Below are 21,786 nucleotides of genomic sequence, written 5' to 3'. Positions count from 1 at the left end.
TTTTTTTTTTTTTTTTTTTTTTTTTTTTTTTTTTTTTTTTTTTTTTTTTTTTTTTTTTTTTTTTTTTTTTTTTTTTTTACTACGAATGGAGAATTAATATTTAGAAAATGAATTCTATGCTATAGGTGTTCGATAGGATTATCTCCATGACAAGCTTGCATGAATAAAACAAATTAAGATTAAGACACTTGAGCAAGAACGATTTCACGGTGACCTTGGTCAATAGTTTCTAATAGACCGAGTCATGCTCATCCAGGACATGTTGTCTATGACCACATGCTCATGCAAACTCTTTATTTGACTTCATGTTGTATTGTCTTATTGTATGACTGTTTGATGAAATCATGTCTAGACCTGCTAGACCTGAATCGTCTCAAAATATACTATAGGGGGATGCGCCACTCCTCCCACCCAGATTTTATATGACTGTTCGACAAAATCATGTCTAAGCCTTCCAAACCTGAATCACCTCAAAATGCACTATACGAGGATGCAACTAATTATCAAATAAATTTTGCCTAACTAGAGTTATATGATATCTATGCCATTATGTTGTCTTTCTCGCTTGTAGCCTAACATTGCTTTCGATACATTTTTTCAATCTTGCTTTCAAACTCTCTTTCGAAAATCTCTCTGTCCCCATTTTCTAAAATCTTATTCTCAAAACAAGGCTAGAGGTTTGAACATATGTTGCTCGACCGTAGGCGACGTGAATCTAAATTAGCTTGACTCACTCGGCGTTGGGAGTGGGTGCCACATAATCGCAAAGTCCACTACCAAAAAAGGTGCGATTGTGAAACTGAGCATCTTAAGATCACGAGCACTGATCAATGGTCAATACCATAGTGTGCCAAAAAAGTAGATCAACCCTGATGAAAAAGTCTCGATTGTCTTGGAAACTAGATAATGAGGTTTAAAATTGTCTAGACACCCTAAAAATCTAGTAAACCTTCACAACAAGAACGTCTAGGTAAGATGGACAGGCTTAATAGCAGTGTGAATGGTGTTACTAGAACCTCTGAAGCCACTTGAGTTACTATTGAGTGTACAGATCAGTCAAGGCTAAGGTCGCTATTTCGTAAACAAGTTTTGAGAAGGGACTTGGGGACTACTAAGATAATTAACTCAAGATAAGTATTTCTATTGAGGGTAGAAATATCTAAGATTGAGGCCACAATTTCTGTAAACTAGAATTGAAAATATACTTGAGAATACACATGTTATTGTCTCATAAGTGAGTGCTCTTATTGAGTGTAGGAACGAGTCAAAGGCTGAGGTAGTGATTCTGTAAGTCGGTCCTGAGAAAAGACTTGGGACTACACGGGTATAGTTAACTCATGATGAAGCTTTCTAAGTATGAGAATAGAAAAGTTTGTTCACCCAGAGATGAGATCAACCATTTAGAAGATTCGTGGCACTAGAACCCAATAAATGGCTTCCGAACTCCAATAGGGTATTTGACATGTAAAAGAACCACTTTAAACTTTGAGGTCTTTCTAAAAGCTTAGATAGTTGTAGAAGAAGACTTGAACTTCCTAGAGCCCAGAGACAAGCTCTTATTAACTTTCTAGAGATAGTTCGCTCCTAACACATCAAAATAGCTTTGATTCGACTCACTAACTTTAGTCCTCACACATCCAACTCTAGTTTGGCATGTGCAACTATGGTTTGGCACACTTAGCTTCGGTTAAAACATGTTTAAGGTTGGTTTATGGGAAAACCCATCTATTTAGGCCATTTTGATTTTAATCAAGTCTGGTCTAGAGATTTTCAAGATAGTTTACCTTCTATTTTAGTGATCGAAGAGATTTTCATATTGTTTAGAATTGATTATGATTTAATTTGGTGTTTAATTCCTATATGCTTTAAAAGTGATAGGTCAAATTGGACTTCATTAAGTTGAACCAAAGTGATGATTAGCTAACGAGAGGATAGATGATGTTAAGAATTTATGATGTCATCTAATGTTTAGGATTGATGATGTCATATTGTCCTACATGAGATGACTTTTGATGAGGTTAGGCCTCCAAGATTCAAGATACCAATGATGTATTATAAGACAATGTAAACTAGTTAAGTAATAATAACCGAAAAGTTGACTCAACCCAGAACTCAATTTAGCAGTTCAAAAGATCCTACAACGCTAGAATAGGTGAACAATTTTCAAGCCTCAATTGGGTTTGTGAGTTATATATGATTCGCCTTAAGAACTTTAAGGTCGCCTACAATTTAGACTTAGAACGTTCTAGAGCCTAAATTAAAGTCCATAGATACCTTTAACATTTGAATATACAAGTTGTTGAAGATATTTTAAATTCCCATTTTTCTTCCCGTTGTCTTCACTTCCAATTTCACTTGCAACAAAATCTCTCTCCTCTCTCCTTCACTATCAGTTTCTCCTTCAATCACCTTCCCAACCCACCAAAACACTCGACCTTCATAAACATCATTTGAAAAAATACATATATATTCTTCCCCAATAGTCACCACTCAACTTACAAACACAAACAAAAAAATTCATGTCAAACAAGGCCCACAGCCAAAGACATGCATCCAATTGAAATATTTTGGGTTCACAATTAAAATGAATGGTTCCATCTTAGAATAAGGTAGATGTTCTTATAATGATGTTGACTTGTATATATATATTTATGAAAAATACATAATTACACCTATTCATTCAAAAGGGGTAGTTTAACACTCCCAAATAGATTATAGCATAATTAGTTATAAATAAATACAAACACATATACCAAATATCTCTAAATTATTAGAACAAAATATCTCTAAATTACTAGAAAAAATTTATGATAAGAATCTTGATTTTTGGGCATAGGGCATAGGCGGGGAGGGTTAGTATTTTGATTCTAAGGTATATGCTAGATGATTAGTGTTTCATGGTCACAGTTTGTTGACCTTGTTTGCATAATTTTGAATGCATATCTAACTCTCACATAGAGTTATTTACTTAACATTTTTAATATTAAATCTTTAAAAAAAATTAAATAAATGCATGGTCATATGAGGTATATGACGAGATTATGGTGTTTGAACGCTCCTGTGTAGTTTTGCTTCCAACATTCTTTGTGAAACTAGATTACAATTAATATTTCTAAGACATTTTGATGATGTGATTTTGACTTGTCGTTATAGATTGATATCATAATCTTAAGTTTATTAGGTCTTGTAGAGTATCATAGTCTTATGTATTGACTCTCTGATTGATATCACAGAGTCATTGACTTCCCTATAACTCGACTCAATAACCGTCTTACCTCGACCAAGTAGGAAAATAAGAAATTAGCAAGCATGATCCAGCCTCATTGTATGTGTCATAAGCTTGATTGAATATGATAAGCAACAATAATTCTAAAGTTAGAATATGTTGTTGGAAAATTTCGAATATAATTTTTTAATAATTAACATTATAATATTTAAATGGTAGTGAGGTAAAAGTTGGAAATTGTTACCACCCTTGATATTAAGGCCAAAACTAATTTTGATGCAAAAAATATATATATTATATTCACAACAACCTTTTCCAACAATTTTCAACCAAAATTAAAAATTAATATCAAAATTTTATTGGTGAAACACAGACAAATGCAATATTTACAAGGGTGCGAATGGAGCCACTCTCACTCACTCACAATTTCCATCACAAGACTATAAATGGCGTCGCTGCCGATTCCCACCAGCCCTCACCGCCGCCCTTCCGCCACTTCTCCGACGCCGACCAAAATTTTCTAACATCGCCAACCATCATTCCGGCGGCCCCCTTATCTCCAATATCGACCTTTTCAATCTCCTCGGAATAGACGTCGACGATCTTTGGAGAATTCCACTCCGCCGCAATCACCGGTGTCTGACTCCGGTCGCGGGTGTCCCAAATCTTCAGCGACATGTTCCCCAAACCACTCTCTCTGGCAGCCACAACCATTTTCGCCGCCGATAAAGCCGCCGCTTTCAGCGGATCTCCCCCGCTGAAAATGGAGCAGATCTCCGCCTCTTCATTCTCATCGTACACCAAAATTACACTCCCACTCAACTCCTCAAACTCGCATTTCAATTTCACATCGCCCCATTGCTTCACCACGCTCTTGTCCGACACAAAACAGGGCCACGAGAAAGAATCTCCATTGCCTCCTCTGCTTCCGTGTCGGCGCCGGAGACCAGTAAAACGGCGGTCGTCAAATTCACCGGAAAATCGAACCGACCCTTTGACAAGAAAATCCAACCTATCGTCCGGCTCCCGGTCCTGGTCTCCCTCGTTCTCATCTTCCGATTCCGAGCTTGAAAGAGGCGGAGATCTGAAATTCTCTGAAATTAAACCACCGTTCTCTCCGCCGTGGAGAGATGAGGAGAGAGGTTCCGAAATGGGAGTGGTTCGAGTTCTCCGGTGAATGACGATAACAGAGGTCTTGATTCGATTGATTATGCCGCTAAATGTGGCCAACAGAGCAATAAACAGAGCACCCCATTTCCAAAACTGTTGAAATATGGAAAAGGAAGTGAAAATTCGAGAGAGAAAATTGGGATCTGGAATCGAACCCAGTTCTCTTCCGAATCCAGTAATCATGTTCAGCACAGGAACTTCCATTGTTCTTGAATTTAAGCAAAAAAAAAAAAAACAGAGAAATTTTCTGGGCTGCCAAACAGATTTTGCAGAGGGGAACGGGAGAAGATGCGGGGAAATGGGAGAGTGAATTCAAAGAGAAAATATAAGATTTGAACGGAGACGTGGCGGATAATGATTGGTGAACTAGAATATATATATATGTATATATATATTTATACACGTCATAAATAGGTGGCAATTTCGAAAATTGGAACTCTCCATATGGATTGGGACAACTGAGTCAGTTTCTGAGAGTACGAAATTTTAATTAAAGATAAAATTACCAATTTTGAATCAATAATTTGGGGTTGCTTTTATTTATGGGTGTCATTTTTTTTATTTTGAGATATTATCAAAATAGAATTTTAAAATCTTAAAAATACAAAAATAAAAATGTCCCTAAGAATAAAAAAATAATATTGGAGCAGTAAAAGACAAGAAAATATTTTATTTTTAATGGTCATGGCCAAGCTGAAAGCTGTGTGGGAGATTTTGTGGTGCCAAGGTCCCTGACGGTTCCACCATTAGGACCCCCACACGCGTCAATATTTTTTTAGGAGTGTTGACCTCAACTTAGAATTCGTAGAATTTTAAACTTTTTTTGATCATCTAATCTTCTGGATCACTCTCATTCAAATATAACCTCGGTTCATTCATGTATTTCTCTTTTACTCGGATATCATATAAATAGGCTTGAACTATTTTCACGGTTCTAATTTCTCCCCCTATTTAAATGTTAGGTGATATTGCATTATTAATATCTTTAATTTATTTTATCTTAATGGAGTGAATTTTAAATAAGCCTAATTTATAAATAAAATAAATAGACATTGGCTAATCTTAATTTAAACATAAAATTAAAAAAAAAATCAATCATTAAACAAAACCCTGATGTAAAACTTCAACAACTCTGAGCTTAAATACTTTTTTAAAACTCACGACTTTGTTTATATTAATATTCCCTGATATAATTTTATTTAGAGAATTTTATAGTTGGACTATGGACAAATACGACCGTTAATATTATAAGCGTTTTTTTTTTTTTTTTTTGTCTTCAAGTGCATTAAGTTTAAAATGTAGAGTTGTTGGAAGTCGAAACCTTAATGTCATTTACTTAACAAATAAAATAAGTTTATGATTTAATTATTAATTCATCTATTTAATATAGTTAGTGTGACATCCGAGTAAATGAGAGGTACATGAATAAATCGAGACCATATCATTATAATTTTGAAGATAGAACAGTAAAAAAAAAAGGCTTAAAAGACAAGAGACACCTTGTTTTTCAATAGTTTAAACATGAAAATTAGAGCAATTATATATTGAAGGAACTCTAGAGAATTTTCTTGCCGAGCATATAAGTAAGGACAAAGTATGTTAAAATAACTTGTATTGGTTCGGTGGGTTGGAGATAGTCTTCACTCTTAAAAAAGTGATGAATAAGTAACATGACCATACTGGCACGAGAATGTTAGAGTCATTTGATGTCAAATTCGAATTTAAATCTTAGGCATGAGACGTTATTGATAGAATCATAATGACGTGTAATACTTAAAAGATGAACTTCAAACTTAATAAATAAAAGAGTTTTGTTTGGTGATGGTTGTGTGATTAATTAATTATGTGGTCGGAGAGTAGGTAGCTTAGTCTATCACCATCATTAATTAAATAAATAAAAAGTATAGTTTATAGATTATGCTTAAAATAATTTTATTTTTTAATAGTTTGTTAATTAATGCTAATCCAGAGTCTTTATTAAAATGGTATTAATCTAATGGTCCTTCTGAATAATTGTTAAAATATTTGATTATTTGGACAGGTGTTTTCGAATCATCATGCTCTTTCATTGATTCGAATTGATTGAAGTTATAATTTAAAAAACGTATTTTCAAAATTATGTTTCAAAATTGTTTTAATTTATTGATTTTCGCGGAATAAACTTGCGTGATTGATTTCAAATTTTACTTTGCTTTATTTTATTTTTAATGTTTTAATTATTTTTTAGAATATTTGCAAAAGATAGGTGTGAAAATTAAATAGATACACAACATTATGATCAATGGTCAAATATGATGCATGTGGTAAACTATAATGGAAGCCTAATTATCCTCGATAATATCAGGTATTAGCCTATAATTAACGTCAAATATGATACATATAGTAAATTGTAATAGAAGGCAGAATATCCCTAATATCCTCTGCAATCGAATTTGAACGAATGCGAAGTTTGGATTTGAAAAATTTAAAGAAAGGTTTAGAAACACTTTTGGTCAAGATGTTAGCAACTTGGAGATGTGAAGGTACATACTTTGTGCTAAGTTTGCCAACAACAAGTTCTCAAAGAAAATGATAATTTAATTCAACATGCTTGGCTTTCTTGTGAGAAACTGGATTGAAGCTTTAAAAAATAGCACTTTGCATAAGAGTAAGGGTTGATGTATAATGGGGACCTTGAGATCATGCAAAAGATGCGTAAGTCAAAGAAGCTCAGCAAGAGTCATGGCAAGAGCACGATATTTAGATTCACAACTGGAGTGTGAGACAGTAGGTTGCTTCTTGGCACTCCAAGAAACGAGATTGTTACCGAGATAAATGGAATAGTCGGATGTAGAACGATGAGTATTGAGACAGTTAGCTCAGTCAACATTCGAATAAGTCACTGACATACTAGGAACAGTGAATGGACGAAAGGTAAGACCAAAGTGGAGTGACCCTTAACATAGCGAAAAATATGCTTGACATCAAGAAAGTGATCTGTAGTAGGGGCATGCAAAAAATGACTAATAGAATTGACAACATGAACAATATATGGGTGCGTAATGGTCAAGTACTGAAGGGCGGCAATAAGAGATTGATAGAGAGTAGGATCAACCAAAGGAGAACCATCAACAGTCAAGTGTTGAGAAACAACCGTGGGGTGTGGACGGGTTTGTTATCGAGCAACTGAGTACGAGTATGATATCTTAAACATATTTTAATTGACTAATAAAAAGACCATCAAGAGTGGGTGAAGCTTTAAGACCAAGAAAGCAACTAAGAGAGCCCAAATTTTGAGTAGAAAATTCAAAAGGAAACTTGCGAGTAGAGCTGTCAATAAGAGATGAGTTGTTGCCGGTAACAATAATGTCATCAACATAAAGAAGCAAATAGATAAAGTTAGCTACTGATGAAAAACAAAAAAAGAAGTGCCAGCATGACTACAAGAAAAAACTAAACGTGAGAATAAATGAGCTGAAACGCTGAAACCAGGCGCAAGGAGCTTGCTTTAAGCCATAGATGGAATTTTTTAATAGGCAAACATGAGTGGAAATGTAAGGACGGGTGACTCCGCCACTCTAAAAAAAAGGGGTAAAATTTTCCCAAAAAAAAAAAAAAAAATTAAACATAATATACATTACATTTATACTATATCAAAATAGTGTTCATACATAAGTGGTTAAAACATAACATAATATTTTAAAAACAAAAAATAAGGAACAAACACAAAATATTTAAAACACAAGGGTGTGGAGGATGACGGATGAGGCTTGTCTATGACACTTGCTACAGAGTCCGTTTCTGACCTCGACCAACTCCTACATAAAAAACATGGAAAACATGGAATTATTACAAAAACATAGTAAGTAGCCTACTTGTAGACTTTTATTCGTGTCCTTCATATGCTAGGGGTAACACACTCTTACTTTTCTTGTTGCAAGTACTTGGACCCTTTAGTTCTATTCTTGACTTTGGATTCTTATCATGATCTAACTAGAGGATCTTGATCCTTAGATTCTGAAACTTTGGTTATGATCCGAGGGCCTTAGTACTAAGGTTCTAAGTTCTTGTCCTTAGAACTTGGATCCAACACCTAAAAAAATAAAGAAAATTAGCTCAAATAAGAATAAATGGATAGAAGGAAAGAAATTAAAGGATTTAAGCATGGGCAAGGGTCTTAAGCAAGCCATTTCTATATCCTAACAAGTAATTTTAAGAAGTTAAGACCTTTGAAAAAGAATTGGAAAGGAAAACGTAAGCGAAAAGGACACAAATGTCATTTTTAAATTTTTTAAGAAACTTTTAGTATTTTTAGTTTTTATCAAGAAGGAATTTCAATATGGTCGAATGACCATTGGAGGATGAAGAACTTTTAGAAAATTATGGATTTTAGAGAAAAATAATAAAAAAATATTTAAAAATTGCAAATGACCAAAACACCCATGAAATTATGGATAATTACGGAAATACCATTATGCTCAAAATCAAAGCCTCTACAGTGACCTCCTGCAAAAACAATCCATTGAATCTCAAAATCCAACCGTTGGATATTTTTCAAAATTGGACACAATCTAGAATGTTCACAGATCACCAAATCCAACGGTCAGAATTCAAATTGAATGTTGGTAGCTCGCTGATCGGAGAAGATATTTTCGACGGATTATCCATAAAATTTAATTTCTAAATCACGACAATTCTAGGGGTTTCAATGTCGGTGGAAGCTTCCCCTATAAAGTCTGAAGTTGAGGCAATAGTATGGAATAAGTTGAGTAACTTTGATGAAGGAATCGAGAGCTGAAATGTTGTAGAACAAGCTACCCAAGAGATCGATTTTCTACGTTTCGAGTGAGTTGTAGACCGACAACAATTTCTCAAAATTAAGGTTCCACACTCAAAGTCGTTCCTCCAAACCAATTCCTTTAGCTTGAGAAAGGATAAGGAAGAAGTTCCATGAAGAAATCGAGCTTTGAAAGCCCCCTAGAAGTGGCTACCCAATAAGAAATCCCTTGTTTTAGCTTCGACGAGAAATCATTTTTGGACGAATTTTGGAAGCAAATATCTTAGGTTATAATATACGGAAATGTATGAAATCAATTCCTAGCTCTTCCTTGTAACACCATCTTTAAGTTTCATGAAGAAATTGAGGGAAGAAGCGCAATAAATGGGATTGTGCAGGTCGAGTTTCAAACGACAGTGCACATAAAAATGTGTGTCTTCTTCTTGTCTAGAGGAAGAAGATGACATGTCCGGTTCAATTAAACCAACCATGTCAACCTAAAATTTGAGATTTCCTTGGTTTTTCTCAATTTTAACCTCCTTCTTTCATGAAAAACTTTATGTTTCCACGAACTAAACACAATAAGGAGTTTGTGGAAGAAAATTTGAGGTAATTCGAATATCGAAAGCTCGAGAACGGAGGTCTCGAACGTCAACGATGAGGTAAGTAGCCACCTTAGATTTTTCTTAAGAATACTGGTAGGAATTGCTTTGATTTCTATATAAATCCTAAGCTAAGTATGAGTCAAGGATATATGAAAAAAACTAAATAATTGTGAGTTAAGGCCCTATCGATCAAATTGAGTGAGATTTAAGTAACGTTAAAATAACTCACTAAACTTTGATGCATATAAAATTTGAATGTTGAACATATTATAGCATATGGATTATATATGAAATTTGGTGGTCATTTGATAAGGTTAAGTAGGTAAACCAAGAAACAGTTAAAATGACCATAATGCCTCTAAGGTAATTTGTCTTCTGCTCACGACCTAGATGACCTCAAAATGCTACCAAATTCGATAAAATGACCAAAATGCCCCTAGGACTGTGCTCTAAATGACCTATTAGTTTCTATAAGGCCTATTCTTAAGGACATGAAGATATATTTGAAATTTCAAGTTGATTAGGTTTGAAACCTATATCAAGTTAGGATAAAAAAATGCCTAAAGGGAACACTTCAAGATTCGAGACTCTTCTAGAACCCTCGAGAGAATTCAACAACGTTTTAAGCTCCCTTTATAAATCCTGAAGTAAGGACTTTCATTTGGAATAAGAATCAAGCTAAGTCATGCCTCCACACGTTATAGCCGTTGAGATTTTGGGTTTCATAGTCTTAAATTTCTTCAAAATTTGAGAGCTATAATCCACCATTTTCTTTCAAACGTGTTCCTACCCTTTTCAAACAAGATTACCCATAAATTTGATGGAGGAATCGAGTACTGAAGAAGCCTCAAACACCAGTTCCCAATATGAACCACCATTGAAGGAGCTCAAGGAAACTTGAAAATTCATTCCGAGCCTACATGCAAACTATTCCAAGGAAACATATCCTATTCAATTTCTGCACATTCAAGGAACATTTCCATAGAAGGCCACGAAGATTAACAAGTCCCAGAGTGTGCCCAATTGAAGAAAGTCATCTTAGGGTACAAATTTGGGGTAAGGATCAAATTCCCATCTACCGTCCATTTGTCTTAAAATTGGGCCTTCATAAAGCTTAAGAGGATTAAGATGAGTAAGTAATCAAGAGCTAAAACGTCCTAGAACAAACTACCTAAGAAAACAAAATTTTAGCATTTCGAGTGAGTTAAGACAGAGGAAAGACTTTCAAAATTAAGGGCACACACTTAAAGACTTTCCTCCAAGACAATTCCTCTAGCTAGCGTGAAGAATAAGGAAGATATTTCATGAATAAATCGGGTATTAAAGTTTTCTAGAATCGGTTGCCCAATAAGATTTTTCTAGGTTGAGCTATGACCAGGAAAATTATTTCCGAAGAACTTTGGAAGTGAATAACTTAGGTTACAATCCACGAAAATGTATGAAATCAATTCCTATCTCTTCCCTGTAAAATCTATCTTTAAGTTTCATAAAGAAATCGAGAGGAGAAACGTTGTATATAGAGCAATTTAGATGAGATTTTAGACGGTGGCACGAAGTCTCGTGCGCCATCTTCTTCCTTCTAGAGGAAGAAGACGATGACGTGGCCGAACTAGCCATGTCAAATCAAACTTCGACCTATCTTTAGTTTTCTCAATTTTAACCCTCTTCCATATTGGTTCTCATATAAAACTTTATGGTTCCAGAAACTAGACACTCTAAGGATTCTATCAAAGAAAATTTGAAGTAACTCAAATATCAGAAACTAGAGAACGGAGGTTCCAAACGTTGACGATGAGGTAAATTGCTAGCTTGAACTTATCTTATGAAATACTGGTAGGAATCACTTAGATTTCTGTATGAACCCTGAAATAAATATGAAATAAGAAAATATGAAAGCATAACACCAAGAACCACAAGTTATTCTGAACCAATCGATTTGCTCGAGATTTAAGTAACGTTAAAATAACCAATTAAATGAATTCCGCTGCCTATGAAATTTTAATACAATACTGAGCATATTACTACATGTTAAGATTATATATGAAAACTCGTGGTCGTTAGACAAAACAAAGTAGCTAAACCAAATAATGGTGTAAAATGACCATAATGCTCCCAAGGTAACTTATCTTTTGATCACACATTTCTCCATTTTTTTTCAAGAACATAAGTTTTTGGTATGTGAAAGAGCATTTGAGCTGTGTGGTATCAGATGGGTCATCTTGGGATGTCAGTCCGTCTTTATATTTTATCTTTTATATTTTGTTGGTAAATGTATCCCAACCCAAATCCCCATTTCTAATGAGTTGTGGGTAATATAATAGTTCTTGGTAGAAATATATTTTAAAGTTTATGAGAAATTTTAAAAACATTCAAATTTTGAAAGTTTAATTTTGAGATATGATATAATATTTAAGGATATGGGTATAATATTTAGCCCAAAACTAAGTTTGAACGAAGTTTCTTTGGACGTTCGAAGACGTTATGACTTAACGCACAAGAACTTCAAATCGCTTAACCTAAGAGCTTTGATCGATATCCCTTTGCGACTCATTCACAAATTCAAGGGCTTTACAATTGGGACAAAGACGGAAACCTAAAAACCCTAATTTCCTTCTTTTTAATTCGGCGACACCAGCCCTCCCGACCTTCTCTCTGCCGGAGCACCGAACCAGGTCCGCGGCGACGTTCTCACCTTTGGCAGTAAACTCCGACTCCTGACGGACATCCAGCACACGCCAGATCCGGCGGCGTGGGCGGCGTTGATAGACCCTCGAACGACCAGCTGCGAACAGGGAGTCCCACAGCAGCGGGACCTCTCAATCTGCGACGGTGAGCCTAAATCTGACAGCCGCGGCTCCTACCCACAAACCTTACAAACCCTCCACGCCTATTTCGATCATTGGTTTGTTTGAGAGAGAGTTTATTCAATTCGTTCTTTCTTGTTTTCAATTGAGGAATCTGTTTTAAATCCTGCTGGTCTTACTCGTACACAATGACAGATACAGGTGAAAATCAGCAGCCTGAACAAGGTATTAGCTATTTTTTCTATATCCAAATATTTTAACGTGTATATAAGTTTTCGCATTTTCATCAAGAGATTTTTTTTTTTTAATGTTTATGATTTTTCTGAAATTAGTCACTCTCCATACGTTTTTAATCCTTTGATCTTCAGTCTGTAGCTTCTTCAAAAAACCCACAAAGAACAAAAACATTAGAAAGCGGACGGTTGATGAAGATGAAGAGGACTCTAAAAGTACTGAGACTTCGGTGCTGCAAAATCAGAAAAAAGCCCCCAAGACAGATAGCAAACTTTATTTTTCTTCTGGGCCTTCTAAAAGTAACTTGACTAATGAGTCAAATGTGGAATCTGATAAACCAATTTTCCAATTTGAGTCTTCAAAAGAAATTCAAGTTCACCATGATAGCAGAGCCACTGCAACATTAGAAACAGAGACTGATTTCTCAAGAGATGCACGAGCCATCCGTGAGAGAGTTTTGAAGCAAGCTGAGGAGGCTTTAAAGGGCAAAGGCAAGAGTTCTGGGGGTGAGAAGTTGTATAAAGGGGTCAATGCGTATGTGGATTACAAGGCTGGCTTTAGAAGGGAACATACAATTTCAAGTGAAAAAGCTGGTGGAGCTCATGGGCCTCTTAGAGCTTCTGCTCATATAAGAGCTTCCGCGAGATTTGATTATCAGCCTGATATTTGCAAGGATTACAAGGAGACTGGTTACTGTGGTTATGGAGATGCATGCAAGTTTATGCATGACCGAGGAGATTACAAGTCTGGGTGGCAGTTGGAAAAGGAATGGGAGGAAGTGGAAAAGGCAAGGAAGAGAAAACTAGCCATGAGATCTGATGATGGGGATGAGGATGTTGCAGAACAGAGTGATGAAGATGAGGAAGATGCCTTGCCCTTTGCTTGTTTTATTTGTCGTGAGCCATTTGTGGATCCTGTAGTGACCAAATGCAAACATTACTTCTGTGAGCATTGTGCACTAAAGGTAATAGCTCTTTTCTGCTCTTAATTATGTCTTAATTATCTCGCATCGTCAATATGTTTATCTTTGAAGTCCTTTCTTCTCTGGGAGGTTTAAATTTGTTTCTAAATTCAGTCTTGACTCTTGTTCCTTTTATTTTGATGCTTTTTATTTTGATGGCTGAAGCATTAGGATAATAAGCACGTATGTCAATTGATTTAATGACTTTGCATGCCTAGAGTTCATATCCTCAACTGCAGAAGTTCTGTATATTCTTGATTTGTTTTTCAAGAGAACACTTTTAGATGACCATTTCATCCTACGTCATTACGTATTTGATTTCTTTGAAATGAATCTTAAATCATGTTATTTTTTTCTTATTATAAAAATTTGCAGCGCCATGCAAAGAATAAGAAATGCTTCGTTTGCAATCAGCCTACACTTGGAATCTTTAACACGGCTCATGAGATAAAGAAGAAGATGGCAGAGAGTAAGTAAGTTTTTTTTTCCTTGACCTGCATTGGCCCCTTGTCACGGTTTTCTTTGAATTTGTAGCAAAATTATCTTTCTCTTGCTTATTTTTTATGAGAAAGTTCAGTTTTCAATATCTACTTGATGAAGCTTAAATTCATGCCCTGCTACAATATGAGCTTGGAGAATCTTGGATAACATTTCTTGAAATGTGGGAATATGTCAGTGTAGAAGTAGTTTGGATGAATTTATTTCTGAATTTCATCCTCTGTAATGGATTATCTTTCTGTAAATATCCCTGAAGCCCCTCAATCTACTTGGGTTCCTCCAGTTTGAAACTGAAAACCACCACTCTGACTTTATAACATTTTCCCCCTTTAGAAGTTCATGAAATAGATAGATGGTCAGAAGTGGTTTTTAACTAGGACCTTTTGTTGAACTCATAAGTGGTTCTAATTATTCAGTCTTACTTCTGGATGGTATCAAGTTATACCTTACATAACGCTTAGGGATGTGAATATCTAAATTGACTTAGATATTGATTCCAGTCTTTCCACTTGTTTTGGCATTTGGACGTAAACTTATTTGTTTGATTAAATGGTGTGAATATCAGGGATTTTTAGGTGTTAATATATACAACATTTTAGAAACAATAAAACTGTAGATAAATTAGAAATGTAAGGTTGAGTGCTGGTCTTTCACTGTTTTACCTTAGGCGCAGATGAATTAAGCAGTAGCCTGTTGCATTAGGTACACCTTTATTAAGCATCTTGAGAATGTGATGACTGTTGTGGAAAGTAAAGTAGTTATGGATGGAGCTCGTTATGGTTGAAGTTATGTCTCATCTTACCGTCTGAGATTCAAGGGATAGGGACAGTTTTTGTCAACTCACATTGGGTTGGATAGAGAACTTGAAAGATAGGGATTGAGATTGTGATTGTGATTCTACTTGGATCAAATGAGTATATTCATGGGTTCTAATATTCTTTTTTTATCTAGTATTTTTCTTTATAGATTTTAGTGGTTAAGTTGTACTGTTAATATTATGTTATGTGGATCACTAATTAGTGGTTCGATCTCATATCATTCAATTGTTTAGAGTTTTTGTACTCGAATTGTCTCCCCGAAACGAGTTGAATTCAACTCTTGTTTGGTTGGGCGCATTCTTCAAACTTTTTTTTTTACTCGAGCTAAACTTCAATTTTTTACTTCACTTTTTGTAAGTAGGGGTATACCGAGATTTGAAGAACCCATAAATTTGCTTTTCATTTTTGTTACTAAAAAGAAAATGGTTGAAGACATGTGACAGTCTGAGCTCTCTGATTATGATATTACTATAATTATGTCTTTTATTTTAATAAAATGTATGGTATAATTATTTGTTAAACGGGGATTGGCCCAAAGAAATCTACCAACGACAGAAAAATTAGGTAAATTTAATTCATCCATTTTTTTTGCTGAAAGACTTTCAAATTGTATCTTTACATTCTAGATTTAAATTATGCATACGTTTTTTTTTTCTTTTCTTTTCTTTTTCCAAGTTCAACAATTACAGGGATGAAGATCGAACATCTTAGTATCTAATCTATTGAGCGACTTTCGAACTGGGTTGTTACATTAACATCAAACCATAGACTTAGAGTGGGGTGGGTATGGCTCATGAGGAGCGATGCCTATACGCAATATGAATAAGTGGACATAATAAGAAGAATTCATTGAGTGTGGGATTGGTTCCATACGCAAATTTAATGAAATAAACCATAAGTAACTGATATAAAAAAATGAAATTACAAAAAAAGAGAAAAAATCAGATAAACATGCTATTACACTTATAACAGACAGCATAAAAAATAATATGTTTAGATAATATAAGTTTTTTAACAATGAAGGGCTAATATAAGAAACAAAATCATTGTCGAATAAATTTTTGATGAAACTGGTTATTCGTCAAGTTTCTTATTGAATGAATCTTAATTTGGATTGGAGTAGTTCATTCTAACACGAGATTAGCCTGTAGGATTAACAAACTTCGAGCTCAGAGTAAACAAGCCTAACGTGTAAAACATTAGGGTATGGGTATGTATGTATGTGTGTTTAATGAACAAAGGCATAAACCATATTGAGCAGCCGAAAAACTTACCAAGCCTTTCAAAATGGAATGTGTCCCCTACAACAGCCTTCCCAAGTTCTGGTACAGCATATGCAGGTGGGATATCAACTTCAGCAAGCCAATCATTAAGTTCAGCGGGGTTCTGATATGGCAATAAGCAGCAATTCGGAAACAAATTGCACCACATGAATAGAATACACACAAAATGCATGAGAGAAGCTATATGAGCATTCATACCTCATAAAGGAATAGATTCTCAAACAATCTAACTTCCAATGAAGAACCCCCTGAATATAAAATACACGGGAAACTTGATTATTGAACTCCAAGTTTTCTACCGTATCCTTGACCTCCATGTGAGAACTGAGGTGCCATCTGAAAATGTCCAGAAGTTATAAACATAAGAACACAGTGTTAACAGATGGTTTCGGGATTCATCGTCTCTCTTGTATGAAAAAAGGCGTCAATTGGAAAATAGAGTCATGTAGACCATTCGTTTTTTAAGGTTTTCATTTGTGATAATGACTTTCTATGTAGAATAACTTCACTTTTTTGGCTAGGGTAAGGTTTATGATTTCTATCTTTTCCTCTCTATACATAATTAAAGAATTTGTAGAGGAGATCTCATCGACACTACGAGTCACTTGAACAAGTTTGCTTCTTGGATCAGCACCATTGGAGATAAGCTCAAGGCTTAATTCGACCACTTCTATAGGTTCGCTATCCTTTAGATTCTTACCGAGCGGTAGCTCCCAAAATTTGTTGTCAATCTTTCTCTATTTCTTTGATCATGGTCGTCTTGCAATGCAAGAATCTATACAAAAGAGGATAATGCATCTAACGGATCGGATATATATATATATATATATAAATAAATATAAAAAAAAAACGGAGTCGTCGGCAGGTTCGGAAACTCCGGCACACGACCCACAAAGGACGGCCGAAGTCTGGGTCACCAAGGAAACTCAATCCCGATCTTCACCCACCCCAAGACACCTGCAAAGAAGAAAAAAAATAAGGGAAAACGAAGAAGACAGAGAAAAATCCGACGAAAATCCGGTGAGGCCGAACCCTATGAAATCGACGTCAAAACCTCCCTTTTACGCAACAAAAGTAATCTCAGAGCCTTTTACACACATCAGGGGTAGAGTTAGACGAGTTCTACACGTTGTACACCGTTGGCAAGAGAGACGGAATGTCGGATTTTCGAACCCTCTCAGATCCGGGAGTGTGAGGCCTTTACAAACCAAACCAATACAAAAAATGGAATTAGGGGGAGAAAGAGACTAAAGAACAGAAGAAAACAAAGGAAAAAGGGACATCAAAACGACGTTAACGAGGAGAGAGAGAGGTCGCCGGATAAACGCGGGCAACCGGATGAAGAAGACGAAGTCCGACTCGAGGGCCAGATCCTGCGACCCGAACTGAGTCCGACCACCGTAAGCCAGTCCAACACCCGACGACTCCCGCGGCCCAGACGCCTCAGCCTAAACCCGACCACCCAACCCATCAGCTACGACCCGAGAGCAAAAACCCAACCGACCCAAGACCCGCAAGCCCAATCCAACACCCGACACGCACAGCCCAGCCCACCTACACGTTTCCTTCAGCCAGGCCAGCCCATCACCCGAGAACGACCCGAAAACCCGCGAGCAACCCGTCAACCAGCACCTCAACCCGAGATCGCTGCACACACGTCGCCCTCTGGTTGTGCCATGTGGCACGTTTGCAGCACGACACCCCTCAGCTCCGGCGGCTTGATCGACTCTGCGGAAGCTTCTCGGCTCCGGCGACTTATTCGGCTCGGGAAACCTGTTTCTGGCTCTGTTCCAACCTTCCCGAACGTAGTTTCGACCCCATTTAAGGTAAAATAGATCATTTTAGGTCGTATTTCACAAATTCAAGTTGGAAATTAATTATATTTGTGAAATACTAACGAAGGTGACGAATGATACAATAGGAACCAACCACTAACGGAAGCATAGAACGGTTACGAGGAGCTAGGAGCTAGGAGCTTATGTTTATATTTTAGGGAGTACTTCGGCTAAGGCCTACCAAGTGGCTCACTCGTTGTAGGTTACGCGTTATTTGTTGTTTGTTGGCACATGCCCGTAGATTCGTACGTGTCATTAAATCGTATGATAGGTTGTTGTGCTTAAGAACGTAATCATGTGAACGTGAATGTATGCTATGTATGCTGTTTAGTCTGATGTGTTATGTAATGCATGTGACGTTATGTTGTCTTGAATGATTATGGCATGATTGTATGGAATATTTGAATGTAAACAGCATGAATTGTATGACATGAAATACGGTAAACGGCTTGGAAACATAACCCCGATAGAAATATGTATGATACGTAAATTGAAAATAAGAATGACATGTAAGCATGGAATGTGACAAGGGGGGTTATGTTCATTAATGTTAAATGTAGAAGTAATAGGGACCTCATGCATTATGTGTGTACATGCATCTGAGGGGATACCCCTATCCCATCACGAGGGTACGGATGCGTACATCTAATGGCAGGACAATGACCATTATGCTTTGCATAGCGCTGCCGTGACGGTTACTAGTTCTAACGGGTTCCGACATAAGGGGCTCCCAAATATGCCCACCGGATAAGAAAAGTGGCCCAGAGGTGTGCGAACTAGCTGGTGAGCCCATACTCACACGTATGGGCTGTGTGTAGAGTATATGGTACACGTCCAAAGTTTACTCGTTAGGACAACCCTCGTAAGGAAAACAAAACGAAAGATAGGTCCCAGCATATCATTGCATGTGTTTGTTGCATAACCGCGATAAGAGACCACTTACTGAGTATTCTAGAAATACTCAAGCCTTGTGCTAATTTACTTTTTCAGATAAGGGCAAGGCACCCATGTGATATCGACGGCGACATCGTACACCCGGGGACCGTGGCACATGCATAGAGTAGTTGTCTTTCCATTTCGTAATCTAGGTTGAATTCAATTTGCATTATTAGTATAGGTCAGTATAGGTTGAATTGTATTTGCATAATAAACCTTAGGGTAGAGTAAGACATTCATTTCAATTTTGTTCCTTTTCCTTTATTTCAATATTGTTCTTTTTCCTTTCTTTCCCTTGTATAAAAGGCGAGAGTAAGTCGCATTTATGATCAGGGTCCATTTAATGTAAATTCCGCATTTCAAGGCATAGTAATGACCTTAGATTAAATAGGTAAAATTTAGGGTCGTTACAATGCAAGCTAGCATGGTGTTGTCAATTCAAGGGTCGATCTAAAACATGTTTCCTCACCCACCTTATGGCAAATGCAGTTGCTGAAGAGGTTTTGGTGTTTTGTTATAAACTTCCAAGGCCCATTAGTAGAAGGTGGGGGACCAATTTATGCATCGCACATTTAGCCTTTATAAGATTCCTCCCTAAGGGTAATACCTCCAAATCCATTTGGCAAGGAAGGCTCTGATTTTCTGGCCAATGCCTCCCTTGTTTGACAAGAGGTTGATGGTATTCCATTGGACAAGATGTCGACAATCTCAAATAGTTTCTTAATAATCTATTACTGGATTCACCATGGGTCTAACAAAGGGCCTTGGATTTCCATCTTCAAGGCATGCAATACAGCTGACAAATGGAATCAAATCAAGGTTGGCAGGGGTGACAAGATCCAATTATGGGAGGATAAGTGGATTAACGAACGGGCCCTTAAATCATCTTTTCCTTTCACGTTGCCTTGTCTAAAGATAGTTTTACTGAGGACGTTGGCCCTGAAGAGGAGTGAATTGTGAGATTCCACATTGATTGGAGAGAGGAACGAGTGCCAGCGAGGACGTTGGGCCTCAAAGGGGGTGGATTGTGAGGTCCCACGTCAATTGGAGCGGGGAACAAGTGCCAGCATGGACGATGGGTCCCGAATGGGGAGGTGGATTGTGAGATCTCACATCGGTTGGGAAAAAGAAAGGAGGACGTTGGGCTCCGAAGATGGTGGATTATGAGATCCAAGAAGGGGGTGGATTGTGAGATCCCACATCAGTTGGGGAGGAGAACGGAGGACGTTGGGCTCCAAAGGGGAGTGGATTGTGAGATCCCAAGTCGATCAGAGAGTGGAAAGTGCTAGCGAGGATACTGCGCCCCCAGAGGGAGGGGATTAGGAATGAGTGCTAGCAAGGATGCTAGGCCTCGAAGGAGGGTGGATTGTGAGATTCCACGTCGATTGGAGTGGGGAACAAATGTCAGTTAGGACGCTGGGCCGCAGAGGGAGGGGATTAGGAACGAGTGTTAGTGAGGATGTTGGGCCTCGAAGGGGGGTGGATTTTGAGATCCCACATCAGTTTGGGAAGGAGAATGGAGGATGCTGGGCCCGAGGGGAGTGAATTGTGAGATCCTAAGTTGATTAGAAAGGGGAACGAGTGCTAGCGAGGATGCTGGGCCTCGAAGGAGGGTGGGATTGTGAGATCCCATGTCCATTGCAGCGAGGAACGAGTGCCAACATGGACGTTGGGCCCTAGAGGGAGGGGATTAGGAATGAATGTTAGTGAGGATACTGGGCCTCGAAGGGGGGTGAATTTTGAGATCCCACATCAGTTTGGGAAGGAGAATGGAGGATGTTGGGCCCGAGGGGAGTGAATTGTGAGATCCTAAGTTGATTAGAGAGGGGAACGAGTGCTAGCGAGGATGCTGGACCTCGAAGGAGGGTGGGATTGTGAGATCCCATGTCGATTGCAGCGAGGAACGAGTGCCAACATGGATGTTGGGCCCTAGAGGGAGGGGATTGTGTGAGATCCAATATCACTTGGAGAGGAGAATGAAGGACGCTGGGCCCCGAAGGGAGTAGATTGTGAGATCACAAGTCGATTAGAGAGGGGAACGAGTGCGAGCGTGGATGTTGGGTCTCGAATGTGGGTGGATTGTGAGATTCCACATCAGTTGGGGGAGGAGACGAAGAATGAGGGTGGATTGTGAGATCTCACATCGGTTAGGGAGGAGAACGGAGGACATTGTGCCATAAAGGGGGTGGATTGTGAGACCCCACGTCGATTAAAGAGGGGAACGAGTGACAGTGAGAACGCTGAGTCCCAAATGAGGGTGGATAGTGAGATCCCACATCAGTTGCGGAGGGAACAAAATATTCTTAATAAGGGTGTTGAAACCTCCTTCCTAGCATACGTGTTTTATGGAAAGGAGAACGGAGGACGCTGGACCCTAAAGGGGTGAATTGTGAGATCCCACATCGATTGGAGAGGGGAACGAGTGCCAATGAGAACGTTGAGTCCCAAATGAGGGTGGATAATGAGATCCCACTTCAGTTACGGAAGAGAACGAAACATTCTTTATAAAGGTGTTGAAATCTTCTCCCTCGCAGACGCATTTTAAAAACCTTGAGGGGAAGCTCGAAAGGGAAAGCCCAAAAGAGACAATATCTGCTAGCGGTGGACTTGGGCTCGAGGCGTGGATTGTGAGATCCCACGTCGATTAAATGGGGGGGGGG

At 37.6% G+C, this 21,786-nt stretch overlaps 2 protein-coding genes across 2 annotated transcripts; one reads left to right on the top strand and one right to left on the bottom strand.

The window, feature by feature from the left end:
* Positions 1-3,502: 3,502 nt before the first annotated feature.
* Positions 3,503-4,689, bottom strand: LOC111470454. Its single transcript, XM_023116002.1, has one exon. It carries the CDS (start codon positions 4,598-4,600, stop codon positions 3,659-3,661), a length of 942 nt encoding a protein of 313 aa, XP_022971770.1. The 5' UTR covers positions 4,601-4,689; the 3' UTR covers positions 3,503-3,658.
* A 7,580-nt stretch (positions 4,690-12,269) lies between these two features.
* Positions 12,270-14,688, top strand: LOC111470453 (zinc finger CCCH domain-containing protein 1). Its single transcript, XM_023116001.1, has 3 exons — positions 12,270-12,786; positions 12,930-13,759; positions 14,132-14,688. Exons 1-3 carry the CDS (start codon positions 12,750-12,752, stop codon positions 14,231-14,233), a joined length of 969 nt encoding a protein of 322 aa, XP_022971769.1. The 5' UTR covers positions 12,270-12,749; the 3' UTR covers positions 14,234-14,688.
* Positions 14,689-21,786: the final 7,098 nt, after the last annotated feature.

Source organism: Cucurbita maxima, unplaced genomic scaffold, assembly GCF_002738345.1.
Source record: "Cucurbita maxima cultivar Rimu unplaced genomic scaffold, Cmax_1.0 Cma_Scf00045, whole genome shotgun sequence".
Lineage (NCBI taxonomy): Eukaryota > Viridiplantae > Streptophyta > Magnoliopsida > Cucurbitales > Cucurbitaceae > Cucurbita > Cucurbita maxima.
Note: the sequence above shows the minus strand (reverse complement) of the source record. Positions and strands in the feature narration are given on the sequence as shown.

Bases quoted from the DNA above. Each gene is read 5' to 3' on its own strand.
- LOC111470453 (XM_023116001.1), top strand. From the start codon at position 12,750: ATGACAGATACAGGTGAAAATCAGCAGCCTGAACAAG. The intron at 12,787-12,929 runs GTATTAGCTATT...TTTGATCTTCAG, and splicing joins AAATCAGCAGCCTGAACAAG to TCTGTAGCTTCTTCAAAAAA. The intron at 13,760-14,131 runs GTAATAGCTCTT...AAAAATTTGCAG, and splicing joins GTGAGCATTGTGCACTAAAG to CGCCATGCAAAGAATAAGAA.
- LOC111470454 (XM_023116002.1), bottom strand. From the start codon at position 4,600: ATGGAAGTTCCTGTGCTGAACATGATTACTGGATTCGGAAGAGAACTG.